This window comes from Esox lucius, chromosome 12 (genome assembly GCF_011004845.1).
Source record: "Esox lucius isolate fEsoLuc1 chromosome 12, fEsoLuc1.pri, whole genome shotgun sequence".
In the NCBI taxonomy this organism is placed as follows: domain Eukaryota; kingdom Metazoa; phylum Chordata; class Actinopteri; order Esociformes; family Esocidae; genus Esox; species Esox lucius.
This window is the reverse complement of record NC_047580.1, coordinates 5,742,526-5,762,026: the sequence shown is the minus strand read 5'-3', so window position 1 is coordinate 5,762,026 and position 19,501 is coordinate 5,742,526. Positions and strand designations below refer to the sequence as shown.

The 19,501-nt window shown below is 42.1% G+C and overlaps 1 protein-coding gene across 2 annotated transcripts; it reads right to left on the bottom strand.

The window, feature by feature from the left end:
• Positions 1–1,677: 1,677 nt before the first annotated feature.
• Positions 1,678–18,162, bottom strand: kif5aa (kinesin family member 5A, a). 2 transcript variants are annotated; one of them, XM_020051364.3, is made up of 29 exons: positions 17,515–18,162; positions 15,778–15,865; positions 15,432–15,505; positions 15,123–15,227; positions 14,889–14,937; positions 14,737–14,792; positions 14,556–14,643; positions 13,878–14,002; positions 13,554–13,658; positions 13,135–13,283; positions 11,926–12,074; positions 11,581–11,783; positions 11,279–11,347; positions 10,480–10,686; positions 10,152–10,298; positions 7,585–7,773; positions 7,255–7,372; positions 7,106–7,167; positions 6,901–7,010; positions 6,689–6,790; positions 6,548–6,608; positions 6,316–6,387; positions 6,095–6,199; positions 4,937–5,153; positions 4,505–4,670; positions 4,298–4,380; positions 3,809–3,836; positions 3,590–3,675; positions 1,678–3,483 (listed from the first exon to the last, which is right to left on the bottom strand). In XM_020051364.3, the coding sequence occupies exons 1-28, from the start codon at positions 17,641–17,643 to the stop codon at positions 3,597–3,599; spliced, it is 3,135 nt and encodes a 1,044-aa protein (XP_019906923.1). In that variant the 5' UTR covers positions 17,644–18,162; the 3' UTR covers positions 1,678–3,483; positions 3,590–3,596. The 2 variants fall into 2 exon arrangements, with proteins under 2 accessions (XP_019906923.1, XP_010896010.1); XM_010897708.5 differs by having other exon boundaries at positions 11,581–11,765; positions 17,515–18,161.
• Positions 18,163–19,501: the final 1,339 nt, after the last annotated feature.

Here is a 19,501-nt window from a genome sequence, read left to right as displayed (position 1 = left end):
TTCCAGAACTGAGCTGGCTTTTTTAGATTTTATTTTTTAATCAAAGTCTAAACTGGCCTTTCTATTCTTGAGGCTTATGAATGGTTTGCACCTTGTGGTGAAACCTCTATATTTGCTCTTGTGAAGTCTTGTTTTTATGGAATACTTGGGTAATGATATGCTTACCTCCTGGATAATGTTCTTCACCTGGCTGGATGGGGTTTTCTTTACCATGGAAAGGATCCTACAATCATCCACCACTGTTGTCTTCCATAGACGTCCAGGGCTATTTGTGTTGCAGAGCTCACCAGTTCGCTCTGTTTTTCTCAGAATGTGCCAAACTGTTTGGTCACTCCTAAATGTTCCTATCTCTGATGGATATTTTTTTGCTGCCAAAGTATGGCCTGTTTCACGGTTAAAGGAGCATTGAGATCTCCTTTGACCGCATGTTGTGGGTTCACAGCAACAACTTTCAAATGCGAATACCACACCTGTAATCACCTCCAGATCTTTTACCTGGTTAAGTGATGAAGAAATAACAAAGAAATAGCCCACACCTGTCCTTGAAACAGCTTTTGAGTCAGTTGTCCAATTACTTGAAGTCCCTTGAAAAAGAGGGGCTACATATTAAATAGCCGTAATTCCTAACTGTGAAATATTTTTTGCTGACATTCTTGTCCTTACTAACTAAAAGTAGTGAGTCATACTCCCCCCTCAGTTGCATCAGTGGTTTTAATCGATATCAATTAATGTATGTGACGGAGGCTGAAGCTTAGAGCGTATGTGGACAATAAAAGGCAAGATGTCAGCATTTAGGGCGGTGTCGTTTCCCCTAAAGAGAAGCAAATGTAAAATTGGCATTTCTGTGTTCTTGTCTCTTCTCAGTCTCAGGATAGATTGGGGACAGTCACTGCTTGCTAGAGATGTGTATAAAGGTGAGAAGGTGATCTGCAGAAGGCAAGAAGTCTGTCTGCCTCACATTAATGTTAACCCTTCGCCAGTAACAAATCCATCCACTCCAACCCTGTGCTCTCATTTTGAAACAGTTGAAAGGTAGAAGCTGGGCAGCCTATGTAGCGTGGGTAGAAGTTACGGTTGAAACCAATAACAGACCCACCAGTGTTGGAACCAACCTGACCTAAGATTGTAGCCGAGTCAAGGCTCAAAGTCTGAGCCAATCAAGGAGTATGATGACTAAATAGCTCATACTCATTGCCTTGTGTCTTAAGAGATCAAGGGCAGTATTTGAGGCAATGGAGAAGAGCACAAACCTCCTGGATGGCTCCCAGCAATATGAGAAGCGAATCAGCCACTCTGTTGATCAAAGATTTTTATCATTCTGGTTTCTCCTCTGATTCATAAGGACTCTGTTAGCATTGGAGACAGTACCAATGTTTCCTCTGTAATGAACTACAACCACCAGCAGGAGGAGCAGTGGCTAGATAGGTCACAGTAAAGGCTGGTAAATGGTCAGCATATCACTACAAAAGAAGACAAATTCCTACAGTGTAATTTAATTCAGACGACTATTAGGTTTCTGGTTTGAAAGATGACCTTTTCCTGTTTAAGCACCAGCAGGTAAAGATGTTTTGTCAGTAGATGAATTTCAGCAGGACCTTTGACACTGTATACCCAGTATATAATGTGTAGCAAGCAACCAATAAACAGTCTCTTATCCAAAGTTTTCACAACACAATGGTTCTTTGGACATGATTGTCTTTAATTAACTTATTTGTGATCTGTTTGTTTCTGCCTACTACAACACAATGACTCACATATTTTAATGAGAATACAGAAATAAGCATGTCGCACAATGAATCACATAATGAGCATATAGGGCTACAGAAATAAATACATACTGTAAAGCATAAGGTTCCCTAACAAAGTCATATTATGTGCATATTCTTTATCTTCATATAACCACATGATGATATCCTGTTATACTTACAAATTTAACAATATTATTACATATTTTAGTTATGCTAAATTCAGACTTAATGATGTGTTCACACTTTAGGAACATTTCTCAAACTTGTTCCATCCAAAAAGGAATTTTTAAAATGTTCAGGGCCTGGTTTGAAAAAAATGCAGTCTTTCCTCTCTTTAAGTGGAATATGTTATGAGTTCTAAAGTGACAATCTTAAAATTTACTTCAGAAATTAGTATTTTCTTGTTAAAAAGGTAAGGAAGACATAGTTGGGCTCACTACACACTCTTATTAATTAGATATCCTGAGAGGCTGTAGTTTAGGCAAGAAGTGGATCAAGGGGTCCGCGAGATAAACCTGAAATTGACACAAAACTACAGACCAACTACAGTCTGTCTACACAGCACTGATCATAAGACCAACATCTCCCCACACAGCTCCATAAGCTGCTGGTTTCTACGTCCTGATTGGCTGATCAGGATTCTGACTGAGAAATCAGCAGGGCAATGGGAGAATCAAATGAAGCTGTGATTGGTCAGCTGCTGTTCCTAACATTTCACTGTTCCTACGAAAGAAAATGCTTACAAAGCCCATAATGGTAGGACCTCAGCTGAACCGTTCGAAAACATGTTCAGGTGGGTTTTTGTGATATGTTACTACTTTTAGAGAGTTTGAGAAAATGTTTACGGTGATTTTGAATTTATAGAGCTGGTAGAGGGGCCACTATTTGAAATAAGATGTGAGTATATTTTCAACAGCCTAACAACCTTAATATTTTATGATGTCAAGTTAGGGGATGACTCTTGGTACAAACAAATCTGCAAACCGGACAGCATAACAGCTACCTTTACTGCCTTTCAATCTACCAAAATTACATCACGTTGGAATTTGTTTGGAAATAAAGATATACGTTGCTAAGTTTCAGTATCAGTAGATCTAGAGGTAGTAAACACACATCTTTCTACATGTACACACACGACTCCATGTTATGATCACGTGAGATCAGCTGTTATTATCATTTAAGGCTGGGTTAGACTCTATCGGACATAGAGCATGGCTGAGTTACACACGCCTCATTACTGACTGGACAATGACATCATACAGCTAATAGAACAGCATCATAAACTCTACGCGACACCTGTCAAAACCTACGGTGTAGTTTACGCCATTTCGTTGCTAACTGAATTAACGCAGTCGGGGAACATGCAACATATTCGGGTCGGCTAACTGACCAGCTGGGCGACATGCAGAGCGAGATCCTTCGCGGTAAGCTAGCATCACGTCTAATAGAAGAGGTGCTAGGCGTGGCTATGACGGCGCTATAGGTTAGCATTATGATGCCACTGTCGAGTGAAGTGGGCCAGTACACACATCGATACAGTGCTGGTCAATACCCATACAGGAGAACACACTACTATGAGACCTAAACACAGGAGCGGCGGTGAGGGGCTGAGTTATACTGTAGGACTGGGGTTACAGGAGGATGTCAGTGGCCGTGTATGGAGGCAGTGGGGGAGGGAAGCTAGATGGCTGCATGCAGATATATGGGACATGTCCTGAATACAGTGTTTGGTCATCTGTGGAAAGATCAGGAAATAGGTGGTTAGGAGAAGAGTTGGAATCAGGCAATAGTCATTTGTCCTTGAACATGTATATAGAGTACATTATCTGTGCGTGAGTTACCATGTCATTAACTTGCAGCGGTCTCCTGCTGAATGATGTACAGTCTGCCTGGGTCGTCCACCTCACTGCTGCAGTGCACATCGCTCCTGCAAACACACACACTAGTCAGTACTGTAGTGTTGAAGAAGTAGAACTGACAGCAAAACTAAAGGTTGAAGTGCTGGTATAGTCTCAGTTCTTGTACAATATGTGGTATAACTGAGGCTCTGATGTCATTACCTGTTGTCGTTGATGTCTACTGTGTTTCCTGTTCATGAACATAATAGGGAAGCAATAGGATTAGTTTGTAAAATTAAAGTCAATCAATCTGGTTAGTTTGGCTGAAAGCTATGCCTGCAGAAAGTATTCAGACCCCCAATTTTTACCTTTTGTTTGTTTTTTATTTTCAATATATTGGCACACATTTTTACAAACATGTTTTCCCTTTGTCATTATGGAATATTGCGTTTATTTTGATAGCTCAAATTAATATAATATATATTTAATCAAATAAAAATTATGTCTATAACACAACAATGTGGAGAAAATTAATGGGTCTAAATACTTTCTGAAGGTACTCTATATAAGACAATATACCATGGTTATGACATCAGTTTTTGCTGTTGTAATTGTATTAGTAACTGGTTTACAATTGCAATAACGCATATTGCCAATATACCTTGGGGAAGTGCTGTATTCAGTCACTATATGAGAATAGAGATGACTTACCGTTATCCCTGTCCATGTTGAGTGGATAGGACTCCAGTATATCTGTGGGTTGGACTGCTCTTAATCCCAGCGCTGTAGACACTCTGTTCAACAGAAAACAAAACAGTCCCTCAAAAAGCTGGCCAATGACACCACAATGCAAGGAAATTATTTAAAGCAAAATAAAAGTATTACTAAATATGAATGCGAGTCATAGGTTGGACTCACGTGTTGGCCTGGACGGAGCTGAGTTGAGAATGAGGTGATGCGGTCTGTTCTGTGATGGACCTCTGGAACAGAACATTACTGTAGGTGTTGGCTGGCTCACTGACGCGGGTGTAGAACGGGTTGGTAGGAGAGCAAACTGGCAGCTGCTTCGGTCGTACTGGTTTAGCTGCAGAACGACAGGAAAATAAGCTAATCAACATCACACAACACTAAATATTTTCTTTTGTTCTCTTTAGCAGCGTTTTAACCTAGTCTCTACCACCATCTATTTCAAAGAGCTATGTGTACTTGGCCCATGTCCAAGGCACATGTCATTTTTCTGTGCCTTTATGATCATGATTCATGATTCTGTTTATCAACAACTGCCTGTGAATCTCTCCATCTAATAACACGCTATTCCAGTCTGTACAGACAATGGAGAGGGTGCCCTACCGATCTGTGCAGCATGAGGGCGCCTCAGAGCGTTCTTGGTCCTCATGGCATCTTTGATGCGGTCCACCTCCTGCTGGTAACGACGCCTGTCGATCATGGCGCCCTCCTTGGCGTCCCTTAGTGCCGTCTCCAGGGCCTTAACTCTCTCAGCAGTAGACCGAAGACGCTTCTCCAGCTTTGGAAGCTCACAACGCAGATCTGCATTGTCACGAACCAGCTATTGAGAAATACACAGAGAGAGAGAGAGAGAGAGAGAGAGAGAGAGAGGGAAGAAATAAAAGTGACACAAGGGAAGAGAGATTTCTGAATTGAATACTAATAGATAAAGGGTGGATGAGCTAAGAGGCCGTGACAATTGAGACACAGGGAAAGAGTTTTAACAGCTATTGAAGAGAAGAGACTGGATACTGTACTTGATGTAAAACAATGCGATTATAACACATCAAATGCTATATTTACCCACAAAGCAACATTCTTTCAAAACCATTGTGTCCCCTATCAGAATGTCACCTATTAGGTAGAAATTAATGCATAAACTAACAGGCAAGTCATTATCTTAATTTGGAACACCTGTTTAATTAAATTTATTTTACACATATGCAATCCTTTACAATGTATATTGAGTATTGATTCCTGTTCTCTGTCAAACCCCTCTCTGATTCGCTCCAAAAGTTGCATAGAAAGAACCAGGGCTTTGGTGGTGCCATGTGCCGAGCCATGTGCCGAGCCATGTGCCAACCCGATGAAGCCTAATGGATCGTGCCCAAAGCAGACCGTTTAGATGAAGACTACGGTATACACAAGAAAAAGGGACGCAAAGGCTGCTGGGAGATGGAGGCGAAAAGAGAAGACACGTGTTGCTTCCAAGGATTTACTGATCATTGTAGTATAGCCTGTGTCTCCAAGGGTAGCTCTGCTAAACAGCTTCCTCTTGGTATTTTCAAATGTCTGTTAAAGCTCATCAATGAGCAGGTGTTCATACATGACATGGCATTTGCACATCAAGCTTATTAACATTTTGCATTGTTTTAATGGAAAACATAAAAATTTATTTAAAAAAATGAAGGATGTTTACACTGGGAGTGAGAGTTATCTGGTAAGACTAGGTTTTACTTAATCAAAACTAGTCACACTACAAAATGATCTTCTAAGACTCACCTGTTTGTGAACCTTTGTAAGCTGGTCCAGGTTATTCTCAAGAAAGGAAATCTTCTGTTTCTGGGTGCAAGACCCCCCGCTATCATCAGGCTCCATTTCGGAACTCTGTGTAAAACAGAAGGAACAGGGAGGAACAGGGAGGAAAAGGGGGTCAACGACCCTTCATACTAATTAAATCATTAATTAATTTGGGGCATATTTTATATTTCTTTACAACTCACTTTTTTAACCCGCGACGTGAGGTCTTGAACGAACAGCTTGCGTAGGTTGTGGAGGGTCTGGAGCTCCCGGGCCTAAAAAACCAAATACAGAGAATGAAAACAATTCCAGAATGGAAACAGGGAGACAGAGAAGATTTAAAGCAAGGAGATTTAAACAGGGCAAGACAAAAGACATGAGGGGAATTGTGGAGCAGAAGACAGGAGACGAGAGACGAGAGTGAGGGCTACTCACGACAGTCTCCTCCAGCCCTTTCAGGTCCTGCTTAGTTTGCTCATGGCGCTCATGCAGGAATCTGCCAATAAGAGGAAACATCCTCGTTAGTAACAACCAACGTTTTCTTCTTGGGTAAGTGTGTCCTGCACTCAGACTTACGACAGCTCCTCCAGCCGCTCGCTCTTGCTGTTGTCCACGCTCTTCAGGCGGTCAAAGTCGGCGAGCACCTGAGCCAACTCAATCTGCAGCTTCTGGTTTTGACTGAGAGAGAAACGGGACAATGTGTAACGAGAGACTTCCACGGCAACCCTTCCATCGGTATTATCTGGTCATAAACTAAGGGGGTTACAGCAGTTTTGAAAATCACTGACTCTGTGAGGTCATCGATGATCCTCTGCTTCTCGTTGATCTCGTCCCGCAGGCGGGCCATCTGCTTGTGATAGTGACCGCGGTGAGCGTCACCCTGCTGCGTGGGGACCTTCTGAACCACCGCACAAAGGAGCACAACCACAGCGTCACTTTGACTTGGTCACTGTGACTACCGGGTTACGTAGCTGATCTGAGAACAGTGTTTACCTTGCCGTTGACCTCCTCGGTCTCGACCTTCTCGCTGTCCTTCTCCTCGACCAGAGAGTTATCTGTAACGCAAGCAGAGCTCCGGTGAGACGCAGCGCCCCCCCCCGACCCGGTTGCCTGGCTGATGTGACGTCGGACGGGTGTGTCACCTGGCTCCTGCAGCCTGGCCAGCTCCTCGCTGAGGGAGTCGTGACTCTCCTCCAGCATCCTCTTCTTCTGCTCCACGCTCTGCATGTACTCCGTCAGAGAGCGGATCTTCGCCTCGTGCTGCAGTCACCCAAACCAACACACAGTCAGTTAGCATTGAACACTGTACATCGTACGGACAACACATTCAAGTGTCCGGGACGTGAGGGAGTGTATTCAATGTGTTCTGTAGAGTTATAGGCATGCAACTTGGATTATATATGTATTTCTATGGACGGTGTGTACAGTATGGCGGTTGTAACTGGTGGAGGTGTTTTTACATTGAGGCTGACCTGGGAGATGAGGAGCTGGCAGGAGGACAGCTCGCGGCCCGTCTCCTCCATCTTGCGATGACACTCCAGTTGCAGGTTCTCCAGCTGGCGGCAGCGCTTCACCATGGACTTGACCTCCGACTTGATCTTGCTGATGTAGAGACGGGCCACCGTGAACTCCTCCTCGATCGCCCCGCTGATCTCCACCGGCTACGGAGGGGAAAGCCATTCGCACTTTCATGAGTCAGCATTTCGCAAAAACACTGTGCATAGCTAACGATATGACATCCATAATGTCTTTATCCGTTTGAAGACTGTATTTGTGCATACCGTTAACTTAGAACTGGGTTAATTTCCTTTTTGTTGATGATCTACAGTTAGGTCCAGAAATGATTGCACACTGACACAAGTTATGTTATTTTGGCTGTTTACCAAAATATATTTAATTTGAGAGTATTCACATTAGGGCTGCATGATATATCGTTTCAGCATCGACATTCCGATATACACATTTGCAATAGTCACACTGCAGAATGTGCGATTTAGTAAGGTAAACATATATCAATCTACAAAATTTTTTTTTTTCAAATGGAAAACCAGCATTATATCTGTCTGATATAAGGTCATTTACTCTGATTTATGGGTTATTGGAAACACAGTTTATTATTATTTTAAACACGATTTGTTGCTGCACTTAGTTGACATACAGGCTCTGCTTGCACGTGAAGAAAAGATAAGCGAGGAACAGGCAAAAAAGACCGAAATGGAGAATTTGGTTGCAAAAAGGAATGCATTGTCAATTACATGGACATTTTTCGGCTACAGACAGGATGATGTTGACCAAAAACAGGTACTTTGTCGAGAGTGCCTTGCAATTGTTGCCACAACACGACCAATTTGTTCGATCATTTAAGGCGGCACCACAAATCTTCGTATGATGAGTGCAAAGCATCTCAATGCCCTCCAAAGCAAAAATCTATTTCGGATGCATTTGCCAGTATTACACCATCCGAGAAAGGTTCCAAACGGCAGAGAGAAATCACAGATTAAATAACATTTCACTTCGCCAAAGACATTGTACCAATTAACAAGGTTACCAAAGAGGGTTTCACATGTGGCATTCGCATTTGGAAGCTGTTGCTGTGAACCCTCAATACAAGTGAAACAGGCCATCCTTAGGCTGCAAAAAAAATTATCCATCAGAGAGATCACAGGAACATTTAGGAGTGAACAAACAGTTTGGCACATTCTGAGAAAAACAGAGCGCATTGATGAGCTCTGCAACACAAAAAGGCCTGGACGTCCATGGAAGACAACAGTGGTGGATGATCATAGGATCTTTTCCATGGTAAAGAAAAACCCTTTCACAACATCCAGTGAAGAACGCTCTCCAGGAGGTAGGCATATCATTATCCAAGTCTACCATAAAGACTCAAGAGTTCATGAGAGCAAATACAGAGGGTTCACCACAAGGTGCAAACCATTCATAAGCCTCAAGAATAGGAAGGCCAAATAAGGCTTTGCCAAAAAAAAAGGCCAGCCCGGTTCTGGCACAATATTATTTCAACAGATGAAGGATCAACCTGTACCAGAATGATGGGAAGAAGAAAGTATGGACAAGGCTACGAACTGCTCTTGATCCGAAGCATACCACATCATTTGAAACACACGGTGGAGGCAGTGTGATGGCATGGGCATGCATGGCATTCAATGGCATTGGGTCACTAGTGTTTATTGATGATGTGACCGAAGACAAGCAGCTGGATGAATTCTGAAGTGTGTAGGGATATATTGTGTGCTCAGATTCAGACAAATTCTGTGAAGTTGATTAGACAGCGCTTCACTTTACAGATGGACAATGACACAAGACACTGCGAATGCAACCCAGGAGATTTTTAAGGCAAAGAAGTGGAATATTCTGCAATGGCCGAGTCAATCACCTGATCTCAACCTGATCGAACATGTATTTCTCTTACTGAAGACAAAACTTAAGGCAGAAAGACCCACGAAAAAACAACAAATGAAGACAGCTGCAGTAAAGGCCTGGCAAAGCAAATGAGGAAACCCAATGTTTGGTGATGAACATTCTATTTATGATTGTGGTAATTTGTCCAATTACATTTGAGCCCCTGAAATAAGGGGACTGTGTATGAAAATGGTTGCAATTCCTAAATGTTTCACGATATATTTTTGTTCGCCCTTTTGAATTTAAGCTGAAAGTCTGCACTTCAAAGTGGTGTACAGAGACAAAATTATGAAAATTGTGTCAGTGTCCAAATATTAACAGACTTAACTGTATGCCGCTTTCTTTGGCAATGTAAACCAATGTTTATCATGCCATTGAAGCCTCTTAGGACTGAATCTAAAAAGAGAAGAAGTAAGAGAGAGTGAGACAGAGAGAGAATGGAGATATTAGAGAAGCATGGGAGAGAGAGAGTGATTTGAGGCAACCCACGGAGGGATGAGATACGGGGAAGACTGGGTGGTATTTTGATGATGGCCGGTGGCAGAAGCTGATATCTGCTGGTACCCATTATCCTGACTGTTGCCTTATTGCTTCCAAAAGTTTTCAGTAGATGTAACCTCACCAGCTTGATCTCCCCGTTGCCCACGATGGTGCTGAACTCGCTCAGGTCCCTCATCAGGCCGTTGAGAACGTCAGCGATGCGCTTCCTTTGCTGACCGCTCACTTCCTGCATGTGGGATAACTCCGCCTCCAACTCCATCAGACTGGCCTGCCAAGCAGAGGATGAAAGGAGAGATTTATTAATGCTACACTGTCTACTATAATGATGGCACTTTGTCAGCAGAAGTTTGGTAACTACAAGTGGAGCAAATCATCCATAAAGACAATATACATTTCTGACAGGAAATAATCTGTTCTATTCTATGTATTTCTATGCTCTGCTGACCCACCATCTTCTGGGCCAACTGGTCAGCCAGCAGCTGGTTCTGCAGGCCCTTTTCCTCCACCTCCTGGCTCTTCTGGTCGTAATTAATGGCAAGCTCCTCAAGGGCCTGGAGAACTTCCTTCACTTCAGTCTTGGCGCAGTTGCTTTCCACCTGTAGCCGGCCCAGCTCCGCCTGCACCTTGTCCCCATCCCCGCGAGAAGATGCCAGCAACTATATGAAACCGAGAGAGATCCCACGAACACGACCTCACAAACATTCTCAGTACAACAGTCCTACCTAGACAACGCACACCATTAGAAATATTTGTACACAGTAGAAACCCAAGACAAACACAGATGGCCTAGATTAGAATTGGCCTGGAGCCGTCCCCTGTTGCGGCTATGACAATGGTTCTATTGAAAGAGATTTGTCGTCACACTGAAAAGGTAGGAAATGGAATTAACAGTCCAGTGTGACTGATTATCAACTTATTATCAAACTTCTGCGTGGTGGAGAGATACCTGGACATACACAGGCAGAGATACAGCTCCGCAAAAAATTAAGTGACTACTGCACCTTTTTCTTTCCTTTCCAAAAAAGTTGAAAAGGAACATTTTGAGTGAGGAACAGAAGCGTTCAATTTGCAGTGGTCTCTTAATTGTAACACTTCTGTTTCTCACTCAAAACCTTCCTTTTCAACTTTTTTGTAAAGGAAAGAAAAAGGTGCAATGTTCTCTTAATTTTTTCCAGAGCTGTACATGCAGAAGCATAGAAACAAAAGCCAAATACAGAGATACAGACGGGGAACAGAGCAGGTCTGTACCTCATCCTGATCCAACATCTGCTCCTTCAGTTTCTCAACCAACTGGCACTGCAGGTTGATCTCATCATCCTGTTGACACACACATTATGGTCACTTGATCTGCAGGTGGAAATGTATTAAGAACACTTCTGGTACCTGTTAATGGCACTGGTCTACTTTTGGATTTTATATACAGTTTGTAGATGTTTATGTAATGAAGTGTGTATGTGAAGTGTGCAATGAAGTGTGTATGTGTCTGCATGTAAGACTATATACCATATGTACTGTACATAATGTGTGTGTGTATTTCAACTGACTCTGACCTTGTCATCCAGCTGCTTGTAGAGCTTGCGGATCTCCTCCTCATACTTTTGGCGCTCCTCCTCAGAGATGCGCACCACGATGGAGGAGGTGTCATTGTCCAGGATAATAGTGGGGCTACGGTCCTCCACAAACTCCAGGGGCACCACGTCAGCAGTGGTCCTTTCTGTCTCCGGAACATTCTCCCCTGGAGGAGAGTGGAGACCAGGGGGAGAAGAACCTCCAGTAAAACACCCTTACATTTGGGGTTCTGATGGGGTATGACCAGGGGTAATAGTATACAGCAAAGAAATGAACTAGGAATTTTTAACAAAATGCTCTCAGGTTGGGTTGACAGTCATTCTCACCGTTCCTCCAGCGGTTCAGCTCAGCCTCCAGCCTTTGGATAGTCTCCTTCATGATCTTGTTCTTCTCCTTCTCCTTCTCGTACTTCCTCTTCCACTGATCGGCTGTCAGCTCCAGGTTGACAGAGGCTGTGTTCCTGATGGTCTTAGCACTGGAGGGCAGTGGAAATAACAATGTTGATGTACTGGCTTCAAAAGTTTTTATTCATCATACCTGTAGACGTGTAGAAAACAGAAAATGTTCTAATAAGGTAGTAAAATATGGTGTGGGAGTTCAATGGCCGGAACATGACACAACAGCGACCTCTCCTGGGGAAGGAGCATAGAGCGCTCCCAAATTAACCACAGCTGGGATTGCTTTGTCTCCCTTATTTAGGTCCTGGACACCAATCGAATGCCCAGGGACAGGTTGATATAAGGGAAAGCTCTAAAAATGCTGGATGAAGGGTTACAGCTGAATGTTCTCCAAAGTTCTCTACACAGCACCAGTTTTCTTGGTTATGATAGTGCAGTATACTTTGCTTCCCCTTAAAGTTGTAATGGAGTAGGGCGTATTTCAGATGTTTTATTTTTTCATTCTTACGCTTCTTTGTTACCTCTTTACATGGTCCAGGACCCAAAACACGGCTCCTTCAATAAATGATTGGACTTTACTCATCGACTCTGGTCTCTTATATTACTTGTCATGTTGTTGTTTTAGTGACAGTAGTTTTCAACCCGCTACAATGGGTTTTGTTTAAAAAAACAAGTACAGTTTTGGACTGATAATCACATAGACATTTCTGTATTCATAGTAGTTACTTTCTGAGATCTGCAATCAAAGACTTCAGTAGTCAATATCAGAAATGCATACCAGAAATATTTGAACAGTGCATTTGAATACATTTATGAAATATAATACTAGGCAAAGTGTGGTAATATCTGAATAGTAACTATACATTTGGTTAAGAAACCCTTCCCTTCTCAGATGTCTTAAATGGCTTTCAGAGTTCTCTTCCAGACTGAAAGCTATGGTAATTAGTCTGGTAACTACCAGGCTCGCCCCCTTGGGCCAACCAGTGTAATTCAGTAAATGTTGTATCTCTACGGCAAGAGGCATTATCCATAGAAATGTCTTGGAAATTGGAACAATTGGTGTCTGAGAAGGGATTGGCTTCATTTCATAGGACAATGACTATACTGTCCACGTATGACGACGACAGAGTGTGTTACCGTTGTCCAAACATCAGGGTGGACTTGGTCTCGGCGTCGTTGAAACTGGAGGGGGAGCAGCAGATGAACATGGTGGTGCGGCAGTTTCCCCCCAGGGAGTCCTGTAGAATCCGGGTCATCTTGCTGTCACGGTATGGCACATGGGTTTTCTGCCAAACAAAACGAGGTAAGAGGTGATACGGTGAGTAAGATGAAGGGGCAGGATTCAGTCAGCCTTGCTGGAAGGGTGGGCCAAGGAGAGGGTTATCACTGATGTGTGCCTGGGAGCGATTGCTATTTGATCAGACTTCAGACGGGTTATCGTCCTTGAGTGAGTTGGTGTGGATGGTATGGAGAAAGTTGACCATGATGTATGCATGCTGTGTCTGGAAGAGGTGCTGATGACATGGGGATAGATGGCTGTACTGTCCTGGACTCACCGTTCCTTCTGCCAGAGCTGAAATCACGTTGCCCAGGGCAGACAGAGACTTGTTGATGTTCTTGGCCTCATCAAGTACGGCACCCGCAGCACCAGTTTTGCTGACCTAAAAGATAGAAGGAAGGAGAAACGGGGAAAGGGGGAGTTAGATGACCCAATTAGAAATGAATTAGTGCCTGTGACTTAATGACCTGTGGACCTTCAGCTTCACACATCATCTCTTGGTTCTAAGAAATGCTGCAACAGCGTACACCAAGTTTTAAGGGCTTCATAGATTTAAAGAATCTCTCTCAGGGAGGCAGACAGACAGACAGTGAAGTCTTACCTTCTCACTACCAGCCAAGTCCACCAGGTACAGTTTCCCACACAGCTTCTGCTCTGTCTCCACATGCTCCTGCTTGATGTTGATCAGGAAGATGCTGTGGCTGCGAGAGCTGTGCTCGTTCATGTCTATTAGGAGAGAGAACAACATAAACATAAGAGTTGAATCTTCACGCCAATACGAACAGTGTCCAACCTAATATATACATGGCCTATCTACAGGTGGATTGTTTATTTTGATTAGCAGAATGAGATTAAGGTCAATTTCACCAATGAAAAGTTCTAATGGTAACTTCCCTATGCAACTTTTAAGACGAGTCATATCGGAATCTTCTGATGCAACCTCCATTCCCCAGGGGAAGGGCTCCTGTTACTCATCCACCCCTATCTTATTGCACCGACTCAATAATGGCTGACCTAAGCCCATCACTGTGTTATAACAGCTCTACAATGAGTCAGCATTACATCGGGCCAGCAATTGTGATATTCCAGCTGATGTTCTCATTGTAGCTTATTCATAGAACAGAGAAAGGGTAATGTTATATAAGCCGCCATACGCTGCACATGACCCCACTGTCACCATACACTTGACTGACCATGCAACTCTGCTGCTAGCGGAAAGACTAGATGAAAAGGAATGGACTAATACATAGAAATGTATGGGAATAGTTAGAGGCCTTACTAGTCACAGCAACATGCCGGTTGTTCTTGCCCTCGTCAATGACGTCCATGACCTCATCTGGGCTGGACACAAAGCGCTCGGTGCAACCCTACATTCCAGGGAGCGGGAAGGAGTGAGATAATGAAGGAATTATCATTTCAATGCATACTCCTTTTCTATATTTTTCTTCTGTTCAACCCACCTTCACATATGGAATTTTGTTCTTATCCTCGTGAACGGCCAGGTTAGTCTTGGTCACTAAATGAGAAAGAAATAGCCCTTAGAGCAGACCGTCTTTAAAGATGTAATGACATTCGACTTGGTACATCAAAGATTGAAGAACTGTGCACAAACCATCTAGAAGATCACGGATTTTGTCCATGTAGACTTCAAAATATGAAACCTGGAAGCACAGGAAAGAGAAGAGACACTTATTATCCTTAAAATTCATCCATGATGTGGCTCCATAACATAAACATGCTTGCTGTTAAGATTCATAATGGTATACAAATGGATGATAACTCAGAGGTGGTAACAAAAAATAAATCATCCTAAATGGCAGTGGAGGTAATGGAGATGAATCCAAACCTTGATGTGGAACTCCAGGTTCTCATCCATGCTAAAGATATGGCTGAAGATGTCCTCTGCAATCCTGGGGATGATGCCCATCTGATTGGGGTCATGCAGCTTCCCCTATAAAGATATACTGAACAGTCAGTCTGGTGTTGGAGAGGTAATACCTGCTATACATTGTATAAGGCTAAATGCATGCTAATCTACTGAGATATTTTATAATACAAGATCACTTGTTTGGGATGAGAAACACTTTTTAAAACACTGTATTATACACTGGTAAACATTTGCGTTCATCCCTGCCATGAGCAGCCCTGTAGATACCTCCATAGTATGAGTCTTGCCAGAGGAAGTCTGTCCATATGCGAAGATTGTGCCGTTGTATCCACCAAGCACATCTACAGAAACAGAAAGTAACCCAGATTAATAGTTACAAACACAATTATTTCTTCAGGCCTTTGTGTTTAGTATAAGAAAGTCACCAACAATAATGAATATAACACATTTCTAGGACACAAAGGAGGCAGGTCATCCTGTGAGATTCCACTGACTCATTTAATCAATTCATGAGTCAGAATCTCCTTGCAAACCTCACTTTTAATTCTTTGAAATAGCTTCAATGGTGATGTCTGATGTTGTTCTGGCATTGTTGACAGTATCTGGTCCTTACCCTTGACAATCTGCTTAGCACAGGTATTGTAGACCTGCTCCTGAGTGGTATTGGTCGGAAACACCCGGTCGAACACATAGGACTTCCCCTGTGAGACAAAAGATAAGGTCAGCTTGTGAACCCTAATACAGTAGTTATAATTTAGGCCCATCAAAACTAGCATTGTTACCCAAAACGGACTATAGAAATGCAATACAGTTAATTTGAAGTCCCTTGTTTATGGACAAGGACAATACAAGTGTGTATTTCACAAAAAAAGAAAGGGAGAGATGAAAGCTGAAATGAAGCGAGATGAAGCTTGATATCGTCAAGCTTGGAGACAAGGACAAAAGCTAAAACACGTTAAAAAGTAATACCGGAAGGGGCGGCATAGTGTTTCCCCGTCCCACACTAACTATGCAGTCAAAACCAAAACAATTGGGTATTTCTGTGACTTGTAGTCGTTTGGGAAATCATATCATATAGGCATTGACTGAAGTAGGTGACACAGGCCAAGAGCTTGACATCCAGACTTCTACTGTAGAACTCCCAGAGTCAGTGGCTGAAATGATGCTAGTTCTAAACCAGAGCTGTCAAGAAGATCTGTAAATCTGCCTATGGTTGAGGCATTTAACCCAAATTGCTCCACAGTTACTGGCAATAACGACTGATCCCTGGAAATGATGAGGGGGCGTTAAAGGAATAGTTATGGGATGATTTACATTACCGTTGTACAAACGGCCAGCTCACTCCCCTCAGAAAAACAACAGTAATATGCATCTGACCGCTTCACATTACTAGTTATACAGACACATCCTCCAGTTAAAACCATTGTTCAGAGTTAGCCAGACAGTCTGGCACAGATCTGGTCTGGTCAGAGCCCTACACATGATAATTATTATTGATCCTCTCCTCTCTATGCAGCTGGAGAAAGACTGAAGACATGGGTGGACATCATATCTCTGTAATGGACAGTACCATCCTGACCATCTCTGTCTTGGAGTAGTCAGATTCAGTGTAATTCATTGTCTCATCCTTCCTGCAGACCCCTTTGCAGTAGTCCGATCTTCATAAGAGATCAACAAATCGGTGGGGGGGGGGGTTGCCAAGAAAGCTTAAAGTCCCACCCAATTGACTACAATAAAGTGGTGGATGCCTTTGGTAAGAATGTTTTCTCCCATTTATGCCCCCTAACCCTCTCTATGGCTCTGTGCCAAGTTAACGTCCCTAGTCAAAACACTCTGTCTGGGCACTAGTGGATAATTACAGACAAGTAGGCCTGTCTAGGGAGGGAATGATTAAGCTTTTGTGGTCTTTAGAAAGTAGTCCATACATTTAATATATAATTCCATTACTTATAAACCTGCCAGAATCTGTTTTCCTGGCCATCCTATAAACAAAGTCATAAAGAGGCTGGTTATGTAAATAATTAAGAGGAATAGGATTATATTGAACACTTTCTGTTATCCACGTCCTAAGCAGGTTAATGTTGGTTTTGGGCATTTGTCTGATATGTAACTGCAGCACATACAGGTCAGCAATAGGCCTAAGGATAAATCACAGATGACTGAATGCTCAATTGATAGATTTGACTGAAAAATTATCATTTTGGCCTTTACAGGCTATACGCAGTTTAATGACATGCTAGAGAATATATGTAAGGCCTCCGTTAATTCAGAAATCATTATTAGCAGTCCAAGTGAAAAAATAAAACGTGAATAATTTATGAAATATCAAATGAGAAACAAAGCGCCTTACCCCAACCACAACAGTGTCATCTCCTTTAAATGTAGGGATACATTGATCCCCACGCAGAATCTCCGATTGATTCAGGGGGCGAAAGCGACACAACACCTTGATATTACATTCAGAGGTTGCATCCGCCATTGCGCAAATTCAATGGATGGTGTCTGAATAAACTAGCCGAGAATCAAGAATCGAGAATGATAACAATGTGCGGGCCCAGTCGACCGTTAAGATAAGTATTGACAGACCTGGTAAAAGCAAACAGATACGTCCTTATATCTTCAAGGTTGAAAACCGTACAACCTCGAGTTGTAGGTTAACAGTAAACAACGGATTTATTACAATTTAGATACCAGAAAAGATGCTTCCAACATGTCGCAGCAAAAATAGGCTACGCATTTAAATTCAAATTAAAATCTCAATAGGTTACATCATTATAAGAATAGACCATAGACTACTGCCATATTCCTCTTCTGGTTAAATCTTAAAAGGTTGAAGTAGTCTTTGATGTTTTTCTTATGTGTTGTCGTTGTCGAATGACGGGATGTCGGTCAGGCCGGCTGAAGGTGAGACTGCTAAGGACAGTGAGGTAAGCAGTGTTTCGCCCGTCTTGCGCTGGGTTTACTGTGGTGCGTAGGGCGTGGTCTGCCTCTTCCCGTTAAAGTGGTACCCGCTTCAGCATCCTAACAGCAAAAGCATCCAAACACCGGATGTAGCCCACCATAAGCCTACGTAAGTCTTCTGGAATAATTGCTTGATTCCACTGTAGATAATTACGAGATTTAATATCTCACAAGACTTAACGATGTTCAGTCATTTTTAGTAGTGGCTCTTTCTATACTCGTAGTTGGTGCACCAAACATTTGTTTTTGAGAAGTCTGACTGACATGTGGGTGATTACAATGCATTCTGAAAATGGATATGTTATAAAATCAGTAATAGTTACTCATGAGTATTTAATTTTGGATATTGTCCCTGTTCAGGTTATTATTATAATTTGTTTTACTTATTCCATCATCCAATGAATCCCTATTTGCATCGTTTTTATTGTTGTAAATCAAATTGTTTAATGGATTTATGATAACAAATGCAAAGACATTAGCTAGAGTAACATTGTAATGGAAGATGGTTCTGAGTGTTTTGAATGACTTTATAACACGCTAATACACATTTTCACATTGCACTGTCACACATTACAGGGGCCATAATATGAATGTAACTGACCAATATATTCAGTTTGGATAAATTAAGCACAGAAAGTAAAAAAAAAAAAATGTAAAATTGAGTAAACTCCCCCTTCAAGTAAATTGTAATGTTCATGTTTTTTCATTTAGTTTTTTTTTTTCACTTGTAGGCTATGTACTGAAGCCCTGTAATATGTATCACTTCTCTCCACTAAGAAGGCCTTCTTCTTGAAATGTAAGCCTCATCACAGAAAGAAAAGCATTTATTGATCACAACCTGAGTTGGGGTGCCTTCCCTTTAAAACAGACTGATCCAACCACCATGATTTTGCAAATAAGAGGGTAGCTAGTGTCTAAAAACCATTCAGGCTGCCAACATTAACAAACAAGGAGGCCCATTTTCTGTAAATAGTTTAATATTAAATAAAAAAGACCCCCATATAAAAAGAAAGCTACAGTACACAATTTAATCTTTTTTTAACATAAGTATTGAAAGCAAGGGTAGAATGAGAAAATACTTAATTACAATTCCCCAAAAATTCACAATTCATTGTTTTGTCTCTAACAATATAAAATCAAAATAAAACACATTAACTGTACATATTTACAAATCTCTAAGTGTAGAAATTGCATAATCTGCTTCTTTTCTTTTGATTTAAATACAGTAAAAGATGCCAGTAGGACTGGTCTGGCTTATAGTGTACAGAGCACAGCGATCTGAAGGACAAGGAGAGAAAGTACAACTATCTCACCCAAAAAAAAACTCACACATATCAACACACAACTTCCTCAGCTGTTTCCCTGTGAAAGGACCT

What these genes read in the sequence shown, in the direction of transcription:
- kif5aa (XM_020051364.3), bottom strand. Translation starts at nt 17,643, where the DNA reads ATGGCGGATGCAACCTCTGAATGTAATATCAAGGTGTTGTGTCGCTTT. An exon ending in ACCCTGATGTTTGGACAACG is followed by an intron (nt 12,075 to 13,134) that starts GTAACACACTCT and finishes ACTGCCCTCCAG; the next exon opens with TGCTAAGACCATCAGGAACA. An exon ending in GCAACGGGGAGATCAAGCTG is followed by an intron (nt 7,774 to 10,151) that starts GTGAGGTTACAT and finishes TCCCCTCCGTAG; the next exon opens with CCGGTGGAGATCAGCGGGGC.